Source organism: Oncorhynchus clarkii, chromosome 12, assembly GCF_045791955.1.
Source record: "Oncorhynchus clarkii lewisi isolate Uvic-CL-2024 chromosome 12, UVic_Ocla_1.0, whole genome shotgun sequence".
NCBI lineage: Eukaryota > Metazoa > Chordata > Actinopteri > Salmoniformes > Salmonidae > Oncorhynchus > Oncorhynchus clarkii.
Genome location: NC_092158.1, coordinates 66,894,296 through 66,920,278, shown reverse-complemented (window position 1 = coordinate 66,920,278; position 25,983 = coordinate 66,894,296). Strand labels below are relative to the sequence as shown.

Genomic DNA, 25,983 nt, shown 5'->3' with positions numbered 1-25,983 from the left:
GTTTAAATCTCCATCGCGACGACTTTACAGTGGTTTGACAATCAGTAGCTGTTCAGAGATTTCATATTAAACGGAGACAACGACGCGACCACGAGACGGAACAGGTTAGTGCAGTCCCGTTATGTAAAAATTGCGTTTTTATGTTTTTTAAGTATACGATATATTTTCATTGGAATGCATGGCAGACGGTCTATTTGATTTGAGATATTTTTCGTTGTGCTTTGTTTACGTGTGGGGGCTTCATGCAGTCAAGTAGTAGGTGATTCCGATAATGTAGATACATAGTCAGGCAAATACTCAAATGGTGCGATCTAGACATAGATTAACCGAACCCAATTTCTATTAAAATATACAACATTGTGTTTCGCATTACATTTATGTTAGATACATTATGTATGCGTTTCTCTGTCTCAGTTGCAGACCCCCAGCGTTTTGGTGGGCTACCTGGGTACCATATGTGGATGTGAGCCATCGGCTACGCACCAACGATAACGGTTCTCTTCAGTCATTTTAATTCAATCCAAATACACAATAATATTAAGACTGTTTTGTAATACAGTATTTTCGTTAATGGGGGAATACCATTCGTGAATAGTCTGGTATATTGGTGCATGCTGCAAGCAAAACAATACAATTCGTCCCTACACTTCCGCACGCACACCACCTGCACGCGCAGACTTTTGGCAAGGTGCAGTAGTATCATAATATCACACATGTCATGTAGGCTATAAGACGCACCTAACCACACTCTTTCTCTTTCTCTCCATCTGGGGGTGGAGGAGTTTTCTCAGGTGAAAGAATCAGACCTTTGGAACATTGGGTTTTCGGTTTTGTATCCTGTAGGTTGAAGCACGATAGTGAAAGTGGACTGTCCTTTTACAAATGTATTGCACTATTATAGACCTGCCATGACGGAAATCCAATTTCCCCTGCCCGATTAGAGTAAAACCATGTGATTAGTTCGAAGCCAATCGTATGTGTGGTGACAGTGAAAAAAAACATATTTATTATTGAAAATATGTCAGGGATTAATTGATAAGTAAAGACTTATCAGTAATTTGAATAATGGAATTGAAGAGATCAATGTCTTAAAAGTAAACATCAATTTTTCTATATTTTTCTCAATCACTCTCTCTTGCTCTCTCAATTGAGTATTTGGGACAAACCACAAAATGCAAAGTGACTGGCTAACACACTGTGTTGATAGGAGCCATGCACACACCATAGTCTTTAGAGAGATGGGGACAGATATTGTGACACAAGCAGATGGGGCGTGCAGCCTATCTCTTAGGGAGCGGGGTGGATGAGAGGGGGGTAGGGAGGGGTGGGGGGCAATGAGGGGAGCAGATGGAGTTCACATCAGCGTGTGATCTCGTTAGGGCCTGGACATGGTGTCGTTAGCACAAGAGGCCACAGCATGACGTGTGTGTGGAGGAGGGGAGAGAGGGAGCGAGAGAGGAAGGAGAGAGGGATGGAGAGAGAGAAGAGAGAGGGATAATGAGAAGGATGGAGAGAGGGAGAGAGAGGGGGGGTGGGAGAGAGGTAGGGAGAAAAGTGGAGAGGGGTGGGAGAGAGATGAGAGGGAGAAAAGGATGGGGAGAGGAATGGGAGCGTGGGAGGAGGTGGAGGGATAAGAGAAGGATGGAGAGAGAAGAGAGAATATGCACTACCCACGTGGTCTGCCCATTATGAGTGAGGAGAAAGGGATAGAGAAAGGCAAAGGGAGGGAGGGATGGAGAAGAGTGGAAGGATGCTATTAACTACACAAGTGGGCGTCCTGCCCTACGGTTCGTAACCCCCCCAATATGAGTCAACATGAGGGAGGGAGGTGAGGAAGGAAACCTCCATAGGGATCTGTGTGTTATTGCTGAGCTTGCATATTATCTACCATCGGCTAGGAGCACTGTGGCAGGTCATGTGGTAGCAAGGTTCACATTTAGGAGTAGAGATACCGAGCTGGTTTAGTAGGGGAATAATGTACAGTAAGCAGGATCTCTTTATGCCAAGAGATAAAATAGGTACAATAGAAGAAAAAGCAAGTGGATGTTTTGGGTGCTCTCTAAAGTTTTTTTTTTTTTTAGGTTATTTTCTATCCAATTGATGTTAGCATAGAGAGAAAAAATGAAATCAGTTCATTTGGGATGAACAGTGGAGAGAGAAACGGTTCCATTACGTCACATTGACTGGCAGAGAATCGGCCACAGCAGTGGAGGCTCTGCTGCTCTCATAGATTCTGTGGGTTTTTGCTGCCCCAGACATCCTCTAGACAACACAACTTCCTACCTACTGTCTGTCTTTTTATTTTTATTTTATTTTAGGGGGTAGATCAGATTTAATATTGCAGATAGATTGTTGCTTCCATCAATGTAATTGTCTGCATAATTTCCCATCCCCCATATTGTTTTGTGAATATGTATACACTGTATATAAATTATATATACATTTATATTTATTTTAATGTATTATTTTCCACTAACCCTACCATCCCTCCCCTAATTGGAGTAAAGTAATGGACAACAACACTTAGGCTTCTACTTTCAGCTTATACATACTATATACATTTTACGGATACAATCTATTTTACAATAGTTATCTTTTGTTTGTTTTTAGTCCCATCCTTCAGCTCCCCTCAACCCCTCCCATCTATCTCTGAAGAACGTCCAGTTTTAGATTTTTTTCGCCATATACTTTTCAAATGTGCTGTGATGTTTAACAAAAGTTCTGAACCTTTCTATTCTCATAGATTCTACATATTGTAAATTAAAGATAACATTTTTTTGCTAAGAGTATTATTCAATTATTGATCGATTGACTATGCCTTTTTAAATCACCCAGCATTGCTATCTGCAGAGTTAGCACCAGGTAAATGTTGCAATTCTTCGGCCATTCCTGCGACCAAAAACAAGCTACATATGGACAGTACCAAAACAAATGATCTAATGATTCTGTCTCTTCGCAGAAAATTATGCAGACCTGGGATGGTTGTATCCCCCATATATGGCAGGTGTTTTTGGTTGCAAGAAATTTGTATAATAATTTAAATTGAAAACGTTTTGAATCCAGCGCTGTTTTGTGTATCAGTTCATAATCGATACATCGAAAATCTCTTCCCAACTATTTCGCAATCTCAATGGCACATTCGTTAGCTATAGCCATTTGCATTAGTTACATTATAAAATAAACAAATATTGTTAGTGGCCTAAGCTACGTCTCTTCTAGTTATTGTTAGGCTACATATTGTAACGCTTACTGCTTTGCTAAGTGCGCAAATGTGGCGGCAGGTAGTCTCGTGGTTAGAGCGTCGGACTAGTAACCGAAAGGTTGCAAGATAGAATCCCCGAGCCGTCATTGAAAATAAGAATTTCTTCTTAACTGACTTGCCTCGTTATTTTTAAAAAAAACTATAAAAACGATACATTTTATGTTGTTTCATACTGTTTGTCAGAATCATAATTCAGCCATTGTATCTGCCAAGTTATGGTACAAAATCATGTACAGGGCATTCTGCCATTAAAATAGCTGACTACACATAATAATCTAATGCAATTACAGAAGAAATATCCGCACACACAGACTTGCCCTAAAAAGGGACATTTTAATTAAATTATTTGAGCATGGTTTAGGTCAGACATTCCAACCATTGCTTAATTTTTGTGTTAGATTAATCTTCCCCATGTATACACTCTTAGGGGACATTTTGTGCATAAAAGCCTAACAAGCCACCACAGCTATCAGTGGCTTTATGGATTGATTAACCACATTGCCCCTAGATGTCTCTAGATGTAGTCCCTCTCTATCTCCACCTTCTCCTTCTTACAACAATGCCTAGCAGCAGTGTGAATGTGCATTAAAGGGGGCGGGTAGAAAGCGGTACATCCCATTGGTTGCCTACCTCCCATCATGGCATAATCACCTTTGTCCTTCTTTTGGGTGCCCAAGCTGGGGAGGCTGGAAGGCTGCTTTGTTTCCCCACCTATAGCATTGGCATGAGTGGTGGAATGATGGAACAGTGTGTGTGTGTGTGTGTGTGTGTGTGTGTGTGTGTGTGTGTGTGTGTGTGTGTGTGTGTGTGTGTGTGTGTGTATAGCTTAGATGAATCATCCCTGCTGACGGTGCTCCTCTACCCACGTCCCCCCTGCTCCCCCTCCCCATCACAGCAGTCCCGATAACATGCGCCATGCGCTGAAAATATGCGTCCCGATCCCTTTCCCTAAGCATCGTTACTGGTCACCATGGCGGCTGCAGACTATACTAGCAGATCGTCATAGCAACTGGCTGACGGGGAAGAAAGGAGGCAGTCCATCTCGTACGCCCCTGGATACCTACAGAGAGCTAGGCTTGTCTCACCACAGATCTATAGGTCGATAGCCCTAGGAGATGTCAGAGTGTCTGCAAATATAGCCTACCAGATCGAACGCACTCAGTCTTTGGTGTGAGAATAGCATACTGGGGAACCTGGGATTTCTGGCATAGGTGGTATTGGACTGGGCATCTGTGTGTCTGTGTGTATGCTTGCGTGAATATGCACACTGTACATACAAGCATGCATTTGTGTGTGTGTATTGTGGCTCTCCCTAGAGAGGGGCTATTTTCAGCCCTAGCTTATTAAAGCAGACCAGCAGACAGAGAGGAAAGGAGAGCTGCTGGCTTGGTACTCTGGGATGGATGAATAGAAGGTAGCCATCGGCCAATGGCAGTCAAGTGCACACATGTTGTAACACCATCACATCTAATTAAATAATTCACAGGATAGATACTGTATGGCTGGATTCACAGATACATGGCGCATTTGTCTTCTTACCATTTTACAGATACAGTTTGTTTCTTCTACGACTGTTTTGACAAGTCATACCTTTCTTCTGAGATGAAATGTTATTTGAAGATGAGCAATGACAATTTCACTCCTTATCACATTCACAAGTTTTGTTTATCTAATGAAATGCAATTGGCGCCACTGTCTATTGTAAATCAAACCAACTGTCAGTATTACTATGGGAAAATATGCCTCAACAAATGTTTGTGGGAGTAATAAGTAGGCCTAAAGCCACTCGTCACCGGAGTTGTGTATGTAATGGGTCTACTGTTGGTCAGTGTGTTGTTGTTGACCACAGGACTGCCCTCTGACTAGACCTGTAAGGCAGGTGGACTGGGACACGTGGATTAGCTGGCTGGGGTGTGTTGATAGGCTACTGAGGGGGTACTGAGTTCAAAGGTCACAAATGAAAAATGTTTCAGCAGCAGTGGTTCTCTATTTTGACTTTAGATCAGCAGTACGAGAGAAGAAACGTTTGTGGTCACGAGAGTTTGTGGTCGGCATGCCGATTCATTTGTTTGTTGCCCAATCTTTTGTTTGCGGCTCCACACATATTATGCTTTCCATTATGTTCAAAGTCGCCTGTATCCTAACTACAGTGATTTTGTCAGGATCAAGGCGAATGTAACGTAAATCCTTACTTTATTTGTCCTTGACTGCAATTGTAATTGTAGAATGGTCCTTCGTGTTACCTGGTCGAAGATTGTGGGAGACAAATGGGGGTGTGTTCCAGAGGGCATGCTTTGAAACTGTGTTGTGGTTCATGCCAAATTGTTGATTGTCCAAGGGAGAGGATGATTGGTAGCCTAAGCATTGACATGTGAAATTGTATATTCCATGGCTACCCCTCAGAGCCTGGTTCGTATATAGGTTTTTGACTAGGCTCCTGCCTTTTCCTAGGGACTTTTTCCTAGCCACCGTGCTTCTACATCTGCATTACTTGCTGTTTGGGGTTTTAGGCCGGGTTTCTGTATAAGCACCTTGAGACATCTACTGATGTAACAAGGGCTGTATAGATACATTTGATTTGATGGTGAGATACATTATGGGTTAAAGGCATGGCCAAACAGGGGACGCCTGGGCTATACTTGCCGCTGCTCATGCTAATTGCTATCGGGCACTACTGAGGCATGAGTTAGCTAGGTCAAAGCCCTGGGAGAAAAACATACCATCCTTGTCTGCCTCCTCACATGTACGTACATCCACCATAACGGTCCACCTAACAGTCAGCCACACGGCACATTAAGTCAGGATTGTGTTTTGCAGTAGGTCGTAATAGCCAGGAGGAGGGGAGTTAGTTCATGGAAATCCAGACTTGAAGGCACTTGTATCATTATTCTCTTTGAGTAGATTGCATTACGAATAATCCGTTATAGGAGGTGGATGTGTCGTGGTGTGTTATTTCCCCTACAGTAGGAGTCCCTACAGGCTTCGACCGTTTAAACAGGGGGGTAACTCTAACCTGTACTTCATTGTTATATTTGATCATTTATGTATCCTGCATTTATTGTCTTGTGGCTCCTCTAACGTCACATCGGTTTGTGCAAAAGGCATGTCACTATGACAACGGTTACCATCCGAACAGCGTAATGTGAGCGGAGGCCTAGCCATGGCAACTGTTTCTATCAAGTTCACTGCCTACTTACTACTGGGGCATTGCTTGTCAGTTCTGGTCACGGGGACTCACAGGTCATGCTGGCTTTTGTTTCAGTCCAGAACCAACACAGAGACACACCTGGTAATCAAGTCGTTGATGATTACAAATGAAACTGCAATATGCTTCAATGGCTCGAATGAAAAACGAAACGTTGCCAAAGTGAAGTGATACACATAACTGTTATGAAACAACAGCGACAAGAATAAGAGTAGTACCTATAATAGTAAAGAAAAAAGTATAGATATATATAAAACAGATTAAACAAATAAATATCCAATACAGAAGTGTAATAAATGTAGTAATGGTAGAAGCAGGTGTAATCTATGTGAGCCATTCATGTGGATGCTATTCTCCTCCTCATGACTTACTGCCTGTCTTGTTGCCCAGTAACATGAGTTGTTTTGATCCAGAGCAAACAACCACTGTCTCAGAAGAGTCTGCAAATGAGGGGAATCTGGCCGATATCTGTCGAGCAGAAGTGATCAACACACTGTGAAGCAGCAAAATGGCTTCCTGAGTGTGTTGGTAGAGTACATTTATCTGCCTGATTTGTCTGTCTGACGCCTCAGGCTATTATTATTGTTTGCTTAAGTAGAATTCTCTGCTCTTCATTCTGCTCCTTTAATTTGACTCTCGCTCCCTTTCTGTGTCTCTCTCATGCACTCTCTCGTCTTGCTGTCTAACTCTCATTGTATGTCTCAATTGCACACTCTCTGTCTCTCTTTCTCTCTCCGTCTGTCTTCCCTCCCTCTCAGTCTCCCATTTGTCTCTCTCACTCTCTGTCTCCCTGTCCTTCTTTGTCTGGTTTCTTCTTACTGTCCCAATTTTGGTCTCACTCTCACTTTCTCTCTCTCTTTCTCTTTCTATGTATCACGCTCTCTCTTAAACCATCTCCTTTCAGCATTCGACATATACAGAGCCTCTGTGCATGGTTTTTACTTGCTCTTCTCTTCGGGGGGGGGGGGGGGGGGGTGAGACAGTGTTTTGGTGGGGTGGTGCTGGAGCGGGGTGGGGGCTCTGCTCTCTCTTTTTGTTCTCCTTTATTGCCCCCACCTCCCCATTCTTACCATACATTGAGCCTGTTGTCATGGATACAATGGATTAGCTACACCAGATGCCCACTCTGTCTGTGACGAAGGAGGCCTTCTCTCTTGTTCGCGTCTCCTTACATTGTCCCGTGAGAATCGACACCCGCACACCGCCGGAGGGTTAGAAGAAATACGAAACAAAGGCTTAGATAGATTAGAGGTCTTCACGTTCCAAAATGGAACTGGGCCTTTCCCACCCGAGCCCGATATGCATAAATGAAACGTGTTTTATATAGATATCCATTCTGAACGGACCCAAGGACATCTAGACCCGTTTCCTATAAACTTGGTTGGATCCAGACCCAGTCCGATTGGATCAGAGGAAAGCTCCTTAATTAGCCAGAGCTGATAAAGGGTGTGGGAGAGGAGGGAGAGAGAGATGCTGCTCTAGCAGGCGGGAGATTGGCCGTACTGTGTGAGCAAGTGAAACGGGAGCAGGGAGGGAGAGACGAGAGACAGCAACCAACCAAGCCGACTCGCGCTATAGTAGACTAATAGCTGCCATAACTAGGTTATTTATCATCAAATATGATATGACTGCATCAAATCGGGAGAAGTTTGTTGAGCTAGTTAACGTTAAGCTAGCTATCTCCTAACTTTTTTTCCCAACATGGAGGCTCTCTGACTGTAGCCTATTGCCGCTTTGATGACTTATGATTGTCCAACAACAAGCTACCTGCTCGGTTCCCGGATCAGGCCTCAGGTATTCGGGTACAGGTACAGTCATGAAGACCTCTAGCTCAGAATGCAAAAAATTTGGGCAAGACAAAATAAGTGCCTTTGAATGGGGTATGTTAGTAGGTGCCAGAACTGCAACACTGCTGGGTTTTTTACTCTCAACAGTTTCTTTTGTGTATCAAGAATGGTCCACCACCCTAGGACATCCAGCCAACTTGACACAACTGTGGGAAGCATTGGAGTCAGCATCGGTCAGCATCCCTGTGGAGCGCTTACGACACCTTTTAGAGTCCATAGATCAAGGAAAACATCCGTGCTTATTGGTAGTCCATCGTTCAAACTTGAATATAATCTGCTGATGGGAAAACAGCACTCCCTACTGGTGAATATTATACTAAGAAAAATGCTCGTATGCACCTGTTGGATTCTATGCTGGTGTAAATGTGTATCGTTACTGTACATTAGAGCTCTTCATGGATCCACTTGTACCCGAATACACGGTTGGATTGAGAATTGTAAATAATGTCACAGGTCTGGGTTGGATCTGATATGATTGTCGGGTCTCAGTTATGTGTAATTTTAACTGACGTGTCCAGAAGAGCCCATACAGGTCCGAACGTGACTACTACAGTAGAGAGAGAGAGAGAGAAATTGCAGTAACCTACACACACAGCACGGCCCCTGCACCTCTCTCTACCTCCTCTCCCTCGTGCTTTATCAGCTCAGGTTAATTAAGTAGCTTTAAAATGGATCAAATTGGACCGGGTCTGGATCTGACCAGGTCTATACGGAAAGGGTCTAGTTGTCCTCGGGTCTGTTCGTAACAAGTTTTACATTTTTTTAATGAATTTAAGCATATCGGTTCCGGATGGGAAAGCCCCAGGGTCATTTCTGAACGGGTCCAATTTTTTAGATCCTTGAAGGCCTCTACCATACATTTTTAGCTCTGACGACTGCATTCAAAATGGATGTCTGTTCTGGCTCACATGAGGGAACACTCTCAATTCAAATTAATTTTTGATTAAACGAAATGTTTATTAATGTTCCCCTCCTCTATATTTCTCTCTAGATCGCTCTCTCTCTCTCTCTCTCTCTCTCTCTCTCTTCCTCTCCTCTCTGCCGACAGCAGACACAGTTTGACTAAAGCCTCAACATGCCTGTGGCGTCGACTGGCACAGAGCCTGGTGAGTTTTGTTTTCCTCTCCCTTCCTTTCATTCCTCCATTCCCTACTTTCCTCCCTCCATCCCTCATTTCCTTCCTCTATCCCCCTCTTCCTCCTCTCCTCCCTTACCCAGCCCATTACCTTTCTCTGTAGCTCTGACAAATGGGGCCGTCGCACATTCTATATGACACCCACATCCATAAACACACCACACAGCCATTAAGACCCACAGTTTCTCACTGCCGCAGCCAGAAAAGGTCTACTTTAATGAAGCCATATAATGTGGCCCCTAAATGGAGATTGAACTGACATGGTTACTTCATGGAAGTAGACCCATTTTTCACTGCTTGTCCAGATAGCGGCCACCATCTTTTCTGCGTACGTTTTGGGCTTTGGTGGAGGGAGTCTTGGGTCACACTTTACATTAAAGGGCCATCAAGAGTTGCTACATCCATTTGTTGACTTATAAATGAATGATATGTACCCATTGATTCTTGAAGAATATAACTTAGAAATGCCTCGTGAGCATAGTTCAAGTGCCGTACCCCACTTTTGTTTTCTCTGTTAGAGCGATACCACAAAATGGACTGTTTTTAATCAATAGCAGAAGATGGTCAACTGAGATCTTGGGCAGATCATATATGAGATACTATGACATTATAGTATACAGGTGATTGATTGTGACTAACTATACTCATTCAAGGGTTTTTCTTTATTTTTACTATTTTCTACATTGTGGAATATTAGTGAAGACATAAAAACAATGAAATAACACATATGGAATCACATAGTAACCAAAAAAGTGTTCAACAAATCCAAATCTATATTATATTAAAGACTTTTCAAAGTAGCCACCCTTTGCCATGATGACAGCTTTGCACACTCTTGGCATTCTCTCAACCAGCTTCATGAGGTAGTCAATTGGAATGCATTTCAATTAATAGGTGTGCCTTGTTAAAAGTTAATTTGTTTAATTTCTTTCCTTCATAATGCGTTTGAGCCAATCAGGGGTGGTACACAGCAGATAGCCCTATTTGGTAAAATAACAAGTCCATTTCATGGCAAGAATCACTCAAATAAGCAAAGAGTTACCTCTGCTGCAGGATAAGTTCATTAAAGTTACCAGCCTCAGAAATTGCAGCCAAATAAATACTTTACAGAGTTCAAGTAACAAACATATCTCAACATCAACTGTTCAGAGGAGACTCTGGGAATCAGGCCTTCATGGTCAAATTTCTGCAAAGAAACCACTACTTAAGGACACCAATAAGAAGAAGAAACTTGCTTTGGCCAAGAAACACAAGCAATTGGACATTAGACCGGTGGAAATCTGTCCTTTGGTCTGATGAGTTTGAGATTTTTGGTTCCAACCACCGTGTCTTTGTGTGACGCAAAGTAGGTGAATGGATGATCTCTGTGTGTGTGGTTCCCACAGTGAAGCATGGAGGAGGAGGTATGATGGTGTGGGTGTGCTTTGCTGGTGACACTGTCAGTGATTTATTTAGAATTCAAGGCACACTTAACCAGCAATACGCCACCCCATCTGGTTTGTGCTTAGTGGGACTATCATTTGTTATTCAACAGGACATTGACCCAACACACCTCCAGGCTGTGTAAAGTCTATTTGACCAAGAAGGAGAGTGATGGAGTGCTGTATCAGATGACCTGGCCTCCACGTTCACCCAATCTCAACCCAATTGAGATGGTTTGGGATAAGTTGGACCACAGAGTGAAGGAAAAACAGCCAACAAGTGTTCACCTTATGTGGGAACTCCTTCAAGACGGTTGGAAAAGCATTCCAGGTGAAACTGGTTGAGCGAATGCTAAGAGTGTGCAAAGCTGTAATCAAGGCAAAGGGTGGCTACTTTGAAGTATCTAAAATCTAAAATACATTTAGATTTGTTTAACACTTCTTTGGTTACTACATGATTCCACATGTGTTGTTTCATAGTTTTGGTGTCTTCGCTGTTATTATATAATGTAGAAAATAGTAAAAAAAAAATAAAGAAAAACCCTTGAACGAGTAGGTGTGTCCAAACTTTTGACTGGTACTGTATATATATTTTTAAAGTCCTTATATCCTTTACTGGAGAGTGACATGCTAACGACATGCTAATGTCATATAGATATATGACATTGTCAGTCACTCATGGCTTTGTCACTCATAGTTTAGTTACTCATAGCTTAGTCACTCATAGCTGGGTGCAGAAATGCAGAGGTACAGATACAAATCTTGTTTAACTTGGGGAGCTTGCTGACTGGGGGTGGAAATTTGAATTGAAAGTCTTTAAAACAATAGTTTACTTTATACATTTAGCTGCATGCTGAAGGTTTTATGAGATAAAGCTAAAGACTGATGATCCATTCAAGGTTCTTACAGTATTTGTGGTGCCCACAAATAGATCACATGGTCCGCTTAGATCACATGGTCTGGAAAACCTCCTGAACCTTAGCTGTAGAAATGTGATAACTCCTCCAAAACGGTGACTTTAATTTTGACTTGCCTTCGCAAAAGGGTGAGTCTTTCCTCTTTACAAGGGTCAGTCCTGAACTCAGTCCTATGTCGCTGTGTGAGGCTGGGTGTAAGTCATTCTGAATCTGTATCTGTGTTTCTGTGTCTCTGTGTGAGGCTGGGTTTAAGTCATTCCTCTGAATCTGTATCTGTGTTTCTGTGTCTCTGTGTGAAGCTGGGTGTAAGTCATTCCTCTGAATCTGTATCTGTGTTTCTGTGTCTCTGTGTGAAGCTGGGTGTAAGTAATTCCTCTGAATCTGTATCTGTGTTTCTGTGTCTCTGTGTGAAGCTGGGTGTAAGTCATTCCTCTGAATCTGTATCTGTGTTTCTGCGTCTCTGTGTGAAGCTGGGTGTAACTCATTCCTCTGAATCTGTATCTGTGTTTCTGCGTCTCTGTGTGAAGCTGGGTGTAACTCATTCCTCTGAATCTGTATCTGTGTTTCTGTGTCTCTGTGTGAAGCTGGGTGTAAGTCATTCCTCTGAATCTGTATCTGTGTTTCTGCGTCTCTGTGTGAAGCTGGGTGTAACTCATTCCTCTGAATCTGTAATTGTGTTTCTGCGTCTCTGTGTATAGCGGTACCCCCCCAGGTCCTGGATACCCTGAGTGACAGCAACAGCTCCACCACCGCCAATGACCTGGACCTCATCTTCCTCAAGGGCATCATAGACAGCCCCGTGGTGAGAAAGAGAGAGACCTAGTACACACACATTCAAACATGGCAGGATGTATTCACACACAGGCCTACAGAGAGCCTCGTAGTGAGTCAGAGAAAGGTTAAATATCTAGTACGTAGGATTACACACACACTAACAAACACACACACACACACATACACACACACACATATACACACACAAACCAGAGAGAGTGATTGAATAAGGCCCACTGTCCTAAAACCAAGAAATATCAGTGCCAAAAAAAACACTGCACGTTCCCAGAAGCTATAACTCATTCAAGCCTTCACAAACTCAAAACCCTGTATGGCAACAGAGACAATGCCATGGGAACTGACACCCTCCCTCTGAACATGCATTCTACAAAAGGTGAGAGGCATCACAGCATGTAATTGCAACTGATACCCTTCTGCCAACATGTATTTAAAAAAAAAAGGTGAGACAGATCAACCTTTCCAAAAATCCATTCAAGGATTTATTACCAAAGGAAAATAGCAGTGAAAGCTGTAAGTCATTACAACACTCTACATGGCTGAGGGGAAATGGAAACCACGACTGTGAACAAAAGAGACAGCAAGGGGAATCATTCAATTGCTTAAGAAATAAATTGGGTGTTTAGCCTTTTGTTTAATGAATGGTCCCCAAGGAGAAGGGTTGTGCACCTTTTAATTGAAGTTGTTCAGTGATTAAAGTGGAAGTGTCTGGGTACTGTTTTTGGAAATACAGAGGGATGTTCTGGAACAAAGGCTACAAAGACGTATCTTTTTTTTTTTTTAAAGCACAACAGGTCTTGATCATTTTGTTATTCATTTATTCATGATGAGCTGGGGCCAGTAAATGTAATTATTTAAATGAGGTAATCTCTTGCGTCAAGGAGGACTGATGAAGAGGGTAATATGATCTCAAACTAGTCGACATCTGAGGATGTGGAACTGTCATGCCCCGGCACTAATGACTGCTGCTGGACCGCTTTGATGTCAGATGATGGGAGGGATCTCTCTCTCTCTCTCGCTCTCGCTCTCTCCAATCAAATCAAATTGTATTTGTCACATGCGCCGAATACAACAGGTGTAGACCTTACAGTGAAATGCTTACTTACAAGCACTTAACCAACAATGCAAATAATTAAAGAGCAGCAGTAAAATAACAATAGTGGGGCTATAAACAGATGTTGAGGTAATTGAGGTAATATGTACATGTAGGTAGAGGAATTACAGTGACTATGGATAGACAATAACAGAGAGTAGCAGCAGCGTAGGAGAGAGAGGGGGGGGGGCAATGCAAATAGTCTGGGTAGCCATTTGATTAGATGTTCTGCAGTCTTATGGCATGGGAGAAGAAGCTGTTAAGAAGCCTCTTGGACCTAGACTTGGCGCTCCGGTACTGCTTGCCGTGCGGTAGCAGAGAGAACAGTCTATGACTAGGCTGGCTGGAGTCTTTGACAACTTTTAGGGCCTTCTTCTGACACCGCCTGGTATAGAGGTCCTGGATGGCAGGAAGATTGGCTTCAGTGATGTACTGGGCCATACACACTACCCTCTGTAGTGCCTTGTGGTCAGAGGCCGAGCAGTTGCCATACCAGGCAGTGATGAAACCCGTCAGGATGCTCTCGATGGTGCAGCTGTAAAACCTTTTGAGGATCTGAGGACCCATGCCAAATCTTTTCAGTCTCCTGAGGGGGAATATGTTTAATCTTTTCCTCTTTCCCTCTTGGTGTGCTTGGACCATGATAATTTGTTGGTGATGTTGACGCCAAGGAACTTGAAGCTCTCAACCTGCTTTACTACAGCCCCATCAATGAGAATGTGGGCATGCTCGGTCCTCCTTTTCATGTAGTCCACAATCATCTCCTATGTCTTGATCACGTTGAGGGAGAGGTTGTTGTCCTTGCACCACACGGTCAGGTCTCTGTCTTCCCCCCTATAGGCTGTCTCATCATTGTCAGTGATCAGGCCTACCACTGTTGTGTCATCGGCAAACTTAATGATGGTGTTGGAGTTGTGCCTGGCCATGCAGTCAAATGAACATGGAGTACAGGAGGGGACTGAGCACGCATCCCTGAGAGGCCCCCTCGTTGAGGATCAGCATGGCGGATGTGTTGTTACCTACCCTTACCACCTGGAGGTGGCCCGTCAGGAAGTCCAGGATCCAGTTGCAGATGGAGGTGTTTAGTCCCAGGGTCCTTAGCTTAGTGATGAGCTTTGAGGGCACTATGGTGTTGAATGCTGAGCTGTAGTCAATGAATGGCATTCTCAAATAAGTGTTCCTTTTGTCAAGGTGTTGGGGTGGTATGCAAATTGGAGTGGGTCTAGGGTTTCTGGGATATGGTGTTGATGTGAGCTATGACCAGCCTTTCAATGCATTTCATGGCTACAGATGTGAGTGCTGCGGGTCGGTAGTCATTTAGGCAGGTTACCTTAGTGTTCTTGGGCACAGGGACTATGGTGGTCTGCTTGAAACATGTTGGTTTTACCGACTCAGACAGGGAGAGGTTGAAATTGTCAGTGAATACACTTGCCAGTTGGTCAGCGCATCCTCAGAGTACACGTCCTGGTAATCCGTCTGGCCCTGCGGCCTTGTGAATGTTGACCTGTTTAAAGGTCTTACTCACATCGGCTGCGGAGAGCGTGATCACACAGTCGTTCGGAACAGCTGATGCTCTCATGCATGTTTCAGTGTTTCTTGCCTCGAAGCGAACATATAAGTTATTTAGCTCGTCTGGTAGGCTCGTGTCACTGGGAAACTCTCGGCTGTGCTTCCCTTTGTATTTTGTAATAGTTTGCCACATACGACGAGCTTCTCAGCTGGTGTAGTACGATTCGATCTTAGTCCTGTATTGACACTTTGCCTGTTTGATGGTTCGTAGGAGGGCGTAGCGGGATTTCTTATAAGCTTTCTCTCTCGCACGCACGCACACGCACACACACACACACACACACACACACACACACACACACACACACACACACACACACACACACACACACACACACACACACACACACACACTCTCCCCTACAGGGGAAATGAGAAGTGACAGCCCAGACTAAAAATAGCACTCCTAATGGAGGCCTGACATTGATTTGCCTTTAAGCACAGTTTGTCAATGAACCAGATATAAGGTGTGTGTGCACTCCTAGTCCACCAGGTGGTATGATTACCAAAGAGTTTAAATTACAGTTTTGGTCTGGCAGTGAGGCCCATATACTCTGTGTAGGTGGGTCGCCTTGCCCTTAAGTGTTGATCCCAGTACAGATTTGCTTAATCCCTCTTCATAGTAAGTTTACGTTTAAGGAAGGATAGGGGGATCCTAAATTTGCTCTTATGACAACCACTGGGCTAGAAGCCTAAATTCCTGGCTGGTGCCAGATGCCACTCAGTCCCAGACCTCAGGGTCGTGTCTGGCCCATCCCTTCAGTTGTTAATGTCCACTAATTCTCTCAAGAATTACTTTCAAACATCTGCTTTTACATTAAAGACATGATCAGCTGACTTTGAACTCAATTCCTTCTGTGAATGAACTTCAAAGGGAAAGTCAGTCAGCCAGCCAGCCAGGACATTTTGGGCGGATCTTGGAGCTTCTGTGAAATATTAATGGCTTCCACTCTACTTTGATGAAAAATAGTTTAGGCAGGTTCAGATAAAAGTCAGATAAAAGTCACAGAGAACTAAAAAAGTACAAAAAATAAAATAGAAAGATTTCTATATATATTTTAAGGTGCAAAGTATGTGTACTTACTATTTTTAAAGTACCCAAAACCATTCTGAAGCATACTTATTTCCATCCTAAAGAGATTCTCCAATACTTTTGTATAGTTTGTAGCCAGTAGTTCTGCAAATTGTGTGCACATTTTGCTTGCTGTCACTCAAATGGTGAGGGGCTGAAGAACATTGGCTAGAACTCAAATTGTTAGGGGGCTGACCCACGTGGCAGAAAATGTAGGAAAAATGTCGCAGCACAGCTTCCAGAAAAACAGTCGCTTTCAAACTAGGGATTTCGTAGCTTATTGAGGTAAAACAGTAATTCTGCTCATAGATTATGCATGTATGAACTGCACATTGACACATCCAGCCCAAAGCGGGAGGTTAAAAAAATAAAATAAAAAGTTCCAGAGCATGTCTTTAATAAGTATACATTCGTATGTCAAATATGGATTAAAATAAAAGTATAGGTGTGTGTGTCTCCTTGTGTCTCCTTGTGTCTCCTTTTAGCGTTGTGGTGTCTCTCTTGTCGTGATGTGTGTTTTGTCCTATAATTTTATTGAATTTATTTGTATTTTTAATCCCAGGCCCCCCTCCCCACAGGAGGCCTTTTGGTGGGCTGTCATTGTGAATAAGAATATGTTCCTAACTAACTTGCCTAGTTAAATAAATGTAAAATTTCAAAAAAAATATATAGATATATATATATATATAATCTTCTTTTTTTTTAAATGTCCCGTAGGAGCCAGAGAGTCTGGAAGAGACCAGGTTGGAGGCGGTGAGGGACAACAACGTAGAGCTGGTCGAGGAGATCCTCAGAGAGCTGAGTCCCTTCACACACCAAAGCAACAGCGCAGCAGAGCTCACGCGCATCCTCAACGAACCCCACTTTCAGGTACACACACAGAAGCACACATAGTGTGGACACACACACCCACACCCATTAAACCACACACTCATGTGAACATCAATGCACGCATACACTTACCTAGACGTGCAGAGAATAAATGTCCTTCATCACATAATCCACTATTTAGTTTTATGAAAGTATTTCTGGTAGCCTCAGTCTGCTGTCAATCTAATGTTCTCTCTCTGCCGACTGGTTCCCAGTCTCTGCTGGAGACCCATGACTCGGTGGCGTCCCAGGTGTGTGACACCCCACCCCCCAGCCCCTGTGCCTACATGGAGCTCCCTGTCAGCAACCAGCCCGTGCCCCCAGATGCCGTCCGGATGGTGGGCATCCGCAAAGTGGCTGGTGAACACTTGGTTAGTACCACCTTGCTCTTTGTCTATCACCTATCTGGTATAGATAGCATGGCACCCAGAGTTTAGGTGTTTTAGTCAACTCTTCCTTCTTTGGCTGAATCACAAACAGGCTAGTGGTTTTAACCATAGTGTATACTTGTAAGCGTAGTGTATCCTCATTCATGTCCTTTTTTCAAGAGAAGGAATTGCCATTATTTTGTCATTTTAGATATTTGATTGAACATGTAGGACATTGTAGAAGGACAATTAAGAGAGGAGAGAGTTTGTGCCAAAGTAGCAACACCCCATGCCACACATCCTCATTAGTTTATATGTTTTGAACCTGTTCAGGGCGTGACTTTCCGTGTGGAGGCGGGGGAGCTGGTGATTGCCAGGATCCTCCACGGAGGGATGATCGACCAGCAGGGACTCCTCCACGCGGGTGACATCATCAAGGAGGTGAACGGGAAGGAGGTGGGTGAGGACCCGAGGGTTCTGCAGGAGATGCTGCAGGATGCCAGCGGCAGCGTGGTGCTGAAGATCCTCCCTAGCTATCAGGAGGGCCACGCGCCAGGACAGGTAAGAGTTAACAATAAAGTACCAGAGTTAACAATAAAGTACCAGTGTGAACAATAAAGTACCAGAGTGAACAATAAAGTACCAGAGTTAACAATAAAGTACCAGTGTGAACAATAAAGTACCAGAGTGAACAATAAAGTACCAGAGTTAACAATAAAGTACCAGAGTGAACAATAAAGTACCAGAGTGAACAATAAAGTACCAGTGTGAACAATAAAGTACCAGAGTGAACAATAAAGTACCAGAGTGAACAATAAAGTACCAGAGTGAACAATAAAGTACCAGAGTGAACAATAAAGTACCAGAGTTAACAATAAAGTACCAGAGCTAGCAATAAAGTACCAGAGTTAACAATAAAGTACCAGTGTGAACAATAAAGTACCAGAGTGAACAATAAAGTACCAGAGTGAACAATAAAGTACCAGAGTGAACAATAAAGTACCAGAGTGAACAATAAAGTACCAGAGTGAACAATAAAGTACCAGAGTTAGCAATAAAGTACTAAGGCACCAGTCTGCTAGAACGCACCCCCTCTTCCCAGGCTAGTTGTCATGGATACCACCAGGCGGAGGGAGCTGAGTATTTCCGTACAATATGTCTTTTGGGGGGGGATTTCTTTCCCTTTATCTAACACCCTTCTGCTGTGGAAAAAAGAGGGATGGGAAAATAGTCTGAAAGTACAAACCAGTTGTCAGCAGAAGGGTGTTATGGCTGCTGAGGAAGTGTTGATATTTACAGTAACGTATTTCAACTGAGGATTGTAGAAAGTGGTTTGTCTTTATGCATTCTTGTTGATAATGGCATTGATCAGCTGGAATACTGTATACAGCTGTATACTCTGAATGCACATACTGCATGCTCTAGAGGAAAACTTCCACTTCGATAAACAAATGTAAACTTTGCAAGTTAGAAGTGTGACAAATCGAGCTTCTCCTTTTGAATTTGGTACGAAATGTTCAACACTATCCAACAGTAACAGACTCGTAACCATCTGTATGTATCTACTTCCTGTTCCCCACAGGTGTTTGTGAAGTGTCACTATGACTACGACCCGGCCAATGACAACCTGATCCCGTGTAAAGAGGCAGGGCTTAAGTTCTACACCGGTGACATCCTGCAGATCGTCAATCAGGATGACCTCAACTGGTGGCAGGTGGGTCCATAGGGATTATTTTACCATGTACTGTACTGCATGTAACACAAATTGTTTTGTGTTTTGCTTCTGTTGTCAATACTATCAGCCTCTGTATTTGTCTACTTGTGCCTATCGGTACACGGTGTGCGTGCTGGTGGGTCTAAGTATTGATGAGAGAATCATCCTGTGGGTCTGTCAGGCTCGTCGTTGTGTGGAGGGAGGCAGCGCTGGGCTGATCCCCAGTCAGCTGCTGGAGGAGAAGAGAAAAGCCTTTGTCAAGCGAGACGTGGAGCTGGCCCCCGCAGGTAGGACCAGTGCATAGGGCTGTGGCAGTCATGACATTTTGCCAGACGGTCATTGCCGTGCAAAAGACTGCCGGTCACACGGTAATCGACCGTTAATGAACATAAACATGTTTGGTATCTCCAGGCCTCCACGCATACAAGCCAGTGATGTGTGCCGTTGGAACATCTACATTTTTGAAAAGTATTATAAATCAATGTAATATACATCATCACAATAAATCCATGATTTATCTTAGTCAGGTCTAAGGAAACGTTATCAAATGAAAATGTATTTCAGAAGAAGAGAATGAGTTGGCCTACTGTATGTTATCTGGCTGTGCTCCATGCCATAGGCTGCAGGCTTGTTCATTTAGCGGACAAGATATGCTTATAAGTCCCATGATATTATTTAATTTTATCCGATTTTATAGTAAGAAGAATAATATAGAACTCAATAAAATAGAAAGGATACGTTTCCCATTACAGAGCGAGTGTGAAGTGGCTATGTTGAGCATAAAATTATGATTTGAAACAGGTCCTATGTGCTAGCTTTAGAGTTATTTGGCAACTTTAGTTGTGAATGATACAAACCTTAGAATGTCTTAGAAAATCAAAACATATATGGGCTGCTGATTTGATTTGAGATGATTTGAGAAAGTAACACAAAAAAAGCTTGTGCTCTCTGTTCCTTGCCTCAGGCTGCACATCTGTTTTCTCATCAAGTGATCATATTTACACCCATCAGGCTATTCTCAATTTAATCTGGTCTTTACTAAGAAAAGATTGTCTTTATCTTGTCTTTACTCAAATTTGTTTCAATTTAGAATGGCCCGTTATTAAATGGGCAGGAACAGGGGAGGAACAGGGGCAGGGGGGGGGGGGGGGGGGGGGGGGCAACTGAGAAATAAATATAAGAAGACTTATTTCACTCCACCCATCAACCACTGTTTGAGGAGCTTGCTCTCTCTGCCCGACACGTGATATTTTGCCCAAACTCTTGTGTACCACGGGCTCTCAAACCTTGTTCCTGCAGCTACCCAGTGCTTAATTTGGGACACCAAGTGAAATATGTTATGGAACATCAATAGTAACATCTTTTCGCAACAAAACATATTTCACTAAACTGTTGACAGCCTGTCTGCGCGCTCAGGAAAGGAATAAAGGAGAGAGTGGAGGAGATGGAAATGCATGATGGTGAGATATTCTGTATAGCTGAAGGTAATGTGACTCTCAATTAATTATGAAAATATTTTTAAAAATCCCTAATACTAGGCTATTCAAAATCAGGCTAACTGTAGGCTAACTGTAGGCTAACTGTAAACCGCCCTGCACAAACAATGAACCAACAGCATCACCTAGGACTGGCTTGTACGTTCTCTCCCAGACTCATGGATAGAACATTTGCTGCATAGTATAAGGTAACCAGTCCACCCAGTATGTACAATAATACGGTCCACACTCAAAGGCGATTATTCAGATTAGTTTAATTTTGGAGCATTTATGTACCAAGACATCTTAAATCAGTTTGGTTTCATTTGTTTTCTGCCATGCGTAATATGCGGGAGGCTATGCATTGTATAACGGCACAATCATGTTGGGTACAACCAAAGCACGACTAGAGTACATAAAAGGAGATTACTGTGACTCAATGGTGAAATGACATTTGACTGCGGTCATCACTCATAACTGCCGGTGTGGCAGTCATTCAGTCACCCAACAACCCTACCAGTTCAGCCCACCTTATTAACACATCATAACACTTAGAGAGAGAGTCTGTCTCTCACTCCTCACAAATGAACGGACAGCTTTTAATATGAGCCAGATCGTCAGATCCTTGATGTGTAGCTTATTATGTAGAGGGAATGATGTTGTGCCGAAATGCGAATGCTACAGTAGAGAGAGACAAATTGTATAATTTACGCTGCTGCTCTTTTCATGATGGTGGCACGTGTAGCTTGTTGATGGTCAATTATAAACCATCAAAGCCATCAAAATCCATAGAGCCTCCATGGAAAGAGTTATGCGATATCTAATCAACGGAAGATTAAATTAAAAGTTAAAGGAGCAGGACAGGCTACAACAACCATGAGCCAACAGTTAGGCTTCTACTTAATATTCTGATGGAGTTGTTGTTATTTCTAACTGTAGGACGAGAAAGCTCATGCAGCCTCAATTAGCCTAGCTAGGTAGCTTAACTAGCTTCTCCCGGTTTGAAGCCGTCAAGACAGGTACTACTTAATTATATTGGATGATAAATAACCTAGCTATGGCAACAAGTCGGCTTGGTTGGTTGCTGTCTCTCGTCTTTCCCTCCGTCCTCCCTGTGCCACTCACTCTAAGTAACACACCCCTCCCCAACATGCTAGAGCGGCACCTCTCCCTCCTCTCCCTCGTGTTTTATCAGCTCTGGTTAATAAGTAGGTTAAAAACTTCCCTTTTCTGCTGCTTCCTTCACTCGGATTGGGGCAGGATCCGACCAGGTCTATAATGAGTGGGTCTAGTTGTCCTCGGGTCCGTTCGGAATGGGTATCTATATTTAAGAAATATATATATTTATGCATATCGGGTCCGGGTGGGAAAGCAACAGGTCCATTTTGGAATGTTTCCAACTTTTTGGACCAATGACCTCTACTTGGCATTGTTATATACTGCCCCCTAGTGTAAAATCAAATGGATGATTAATAAGAAAACCATGTGAATACCTGTGGATGAATGTGGATAAATGGAGTTTGTGGGTGGGATCATGTTTGTATGGGATTATATTGTATGGGATTATATTTGTATGGGATTATATTTGTATGGGATTATATTTGTATGGGATCATCATTGTTTATTGTGTGTTATTGTGACAGGAAATCTTTGTACTGGAGTGGCGGGAAAGAACAAGAAGAAAAAGATGATGTATCTAACCACTAAGAATGCAGGTGGGAATTTATTGAGTTCTGATAATTCTGAGTGTTTCTGTAAATTACATTGAAATGTTAACAAATAAACAAAGCTATCAATTTGTCTCTGTTTTATTTCTCTCTCTCTCTCTCTCTCTCAGAGTTTGACAGGCATGAGTTGCTGATCTATGAGGAGGTTGCCAAGGTGCCTCCGTTCCGCAGGAAGACGTTGGTTCTGATTGGTGCTCTGGGAGTGGGCCGACGCAGCCTGAAGAACAAACTGCTGCTGTCTGACCCACAGCACTACGGCACCACCATCCCCCGTGAGTGTTGCTAACATTCCAACTAATTGACAACAACAAAATGCTTACATGCTAAAGCCAGCCCTTTTTGATTTTGGATTGAATCCATTGTCTTAGGACACCTTCATACAGTAACTAGGGATTGTTAAAACTGTTTCCAGCAAGTTGCTCTGGATAAGAGTGTCTGGTAAATGACTAAAATGTAGATCATCTTCTTGCCTCCTCCAGACACCTCCAGAAAGCCAAAGTCAGGGGAGCGGGAGGACCAGATGTATGCCTTCACCTCGCGGAGCAAGATGGAGGCGGACATCAAGAATGGCCGCTACCTGGAGCATGGCGAGTACGACGGCAATCTCTACGGCACCAAGATGGACTCCATCCATGAGGTGGTGGAGGCCGGTCGCATCTGTGTACTGGACGCCAATCCTCAGGTAGGAGCGACTGGCCACATTGTGGTCCCACGCACCACAATCTGGAGCCCTATCTGGGTGAATTCAGGGTTCTAACAGTGACATTGATACCTCATACAGACATTGTATTCCTTGTACTACTTACAGGCCTTGAAGGTACTGCGGACGTCGGAGTTCCTGCCTTACGTGGTGTTCATCGAGGCCCCTGATTTTGAGGTCCTTAAGGCCATGAACCAGTCGGCCATCGAGACTGGAGTTGTCACCAAGCAGCTGACGGTAAGCACCAGGGTGAAGCCAAACAGAGGATAATGCCTGAATGGAAAACTCAATGACAGCTACTGACTATGTCTTTCATTCAGGACGACCAACGTGCCTCAATTTGTTTAGCCATTATACACTGAGTGTACAAAACATTAAGGACACCTGCTCTTTCCATGACATAGACTGACCAGGTGAAAGCTATGATCCCTTATTGATATCACTTGTTAAATCCACATTAATCTGTGTAGATGAAGGGGAGGAGACAGGTTAACGAAGGATTTTTAAGCCGTGAGACAATTTAGACACGGATTGTGTATGTGTGCCATTCACAGGGTGAATGGGAAAGACAAAAGATTGAAGTGCCTTTGAACGGGGTATGGTAGTAGGTGCCAGGCTCATCTGTTGTGTCAAGAATCTTTAGATCTTTAGATGGTTCTTCATACTGTATGTCTGTGCAGTGTGATTTTTGAAAAAGTTCATCTTAACAACCAGAAAGTTCTATCTGCATAAACCCATTTGAACTTGGAGCTATCCAATCACAAGCCTGAACAAATACAGACGGACCAATCGGAACACGTCTTTGCCATCAACACTGTCAGAAATCTTAAAGTAAATTGCACATCATTGTTCAGTAATGACAGTAATTTGTCTGATGATCATAATACATTGCTTATCTGGGTAAAATAGTGTTATTCTATCATTTATGTATTCAAATAACTACAGTCTTCTTAAAAACTGAACATGCATAATTCATAAGTGTCAGGTAGAACGATGCTTTATGCAGATAGAACCTTATAGTCCCAAGGTCACAACTTGCTGTAAAGCTGAAAGGCCCTAATGTTGCTCTAACTAGCTACATGCTTGAGCTTCCAGGTTCTTACCTATTGGCGCCTTCCTAAACAGAACTAATTAGCTTGTTCGGGGCCTGTTCCCTTCCTGTTACTCTTAGTTCTAACAACTGACATCTTTGTTTTCTGTAGGACTCAGAGCTGAAGAGAACAGTGGATGAGAGCACCCGCATCCAGATGGCCTACGGACACTACTTTGACCTCACCATCGTCAACGACAACCTGGACGAGAGCTACAGGAACCTGAAGGCAGCCCTGGAGAAGGTCTCTGCTACCCAGCAGTGGGTCCCAGTCACCTGGGTCTTCTAGTGGGAGACAGAAGGACAAGAGGGTGGTGTCGATCACTTGTTCTCTCATTCATCCCCACAAGACATCTGAAGATACTGTCTAGCTCATCATCACTGTGACCTCTGGACCTCTGACCTTTGGACCCCATACTGTACATAAGACTGAACTGACAGCATTCTTTTTGCTGTGTATGTATTGCTTTTGGAAATTTGTCGACAAATTTGGGCATTATGGGATTCTGGTGTGTGTGTGTGTGTGTGCATGTGTGTGCATGTGTGTGCATTCGTGCGGTTGCAGAGTGTCTTTACCATAATCCTGTTCACGACATTGACTCTTTAGTTCAGCAAGACTTCATCTATGTTTACATGAATCATAAATGGACATTCAGAATAGTAAATAGGTAATCTTACATCAAAACAGTAAACAGTGGTAGATGGCCTTCTACTGTTTATGTCCTCACTACAGGCTCTGACACACACACACACACACACACACACACACACCAAATTCTATTTTTATTACCACATTCTATTTTTTGTATGGTTGTGTTCAAGTCGGAACACTTTTTGACACCTACTGTTGGGTATTTCTTTTTTTCTATCATTTCAAAAAGTCAAGACACCAAGGTGTGATAGTAAAACATCCAAACAATTTGAAGATAGCATATATATGCATAGAGAGATGTGTATGATAGATGGACTGTAAGCACAACCGTTATTTAGGTAACCACACAGATACTTTACGGATATGTTTTTGACGTGCCAAAAGCCTCCTTTCTCTTTTATTTCATAAGAATACTATTCCCAGGTCTGCTGTGCAGTACAGTACACACCCGTTTGACAAGGTAACGGCTCCGGCATTTTACTTGATGGGTCCCTTGGTGTTTACTTGTCAAACTGGGGCAGACCTTTTTATTCCACTTTCGTAACTGTGGATCTTGTGATGCAGTGGTACAGGATGCCTATTGGGTCAGTTGAAATCGATGCACCGCAGGCGTTTGGGAAATTTGGCGATGATTAGTTTGGGGTCGTATTCACTAGACACGAAACAGAAGAAAACAGACTGAGGATGTACTCTGTACTGTATGGGGATAGCTTGTTTTCGTTTTCTGTTTGCGAAACTCCAGAGGAACGACACACAACAATGACACGTTTGTGTGCTCCTGATGAGTGCACGGTCATAGTTTCTTCCTTTTAGCATGGTTTCTACATTCCATGATGCTCACGTGTGTCCATGGCATTTTCAAATACCTAGAATATGAGTTTGGAGATTTCAATTAGTTGAATTCATGGTTGAACGATTTCAAGAACCTTGTGTATTTGACTGTGTATCAGTCACTTTTTCTAGACGTACTGTAAATGACAGACTGTGAATGTAGATATACAGTAGACTAGAGGCAAACACTAACTACAGTGACAGTGTGTTGTTTATAGGAAAATGAACTGTACATTTGATGAT

General features: G+C 43.1%; 1 protein-coding gene across 1 annotated transcript; it reads left to right on the top strand.

The window, feature by feature from the left end:
- The first annotated feature begins 84 nt into the window (after positions 1–84).
- Positions 85–25,983, top strand: LOC139422172 (MAGUK p55 scaffold protein 2a). The gene is made up of 13 exons (XM_071173327.1): positions 85–104; positions 9,306–9,420; positions 12,486–12,589; positions 17,031–17,183; positions 17,399–17,554; positions 17,885–18,112; positions 19,134–19,265; positions 19,447–19,552; positions 22,384–22,455; positions 22,578–22,739; positions 22,947–23,149; positions 23,276–23,404; positions 24,370–25,983. The coding sequence occupies exons 2-13, from the start codon at positions 9,390–9,392 to the stop codon at positions 24,544–24,546; spliced, it is 1,653 nt and encodes a 550-aa protein (XP_071029428.1). The 5' UTR covers positions 85–104; positions 9,306–9,389; the 3' UTR covers positions 24,547–25,983.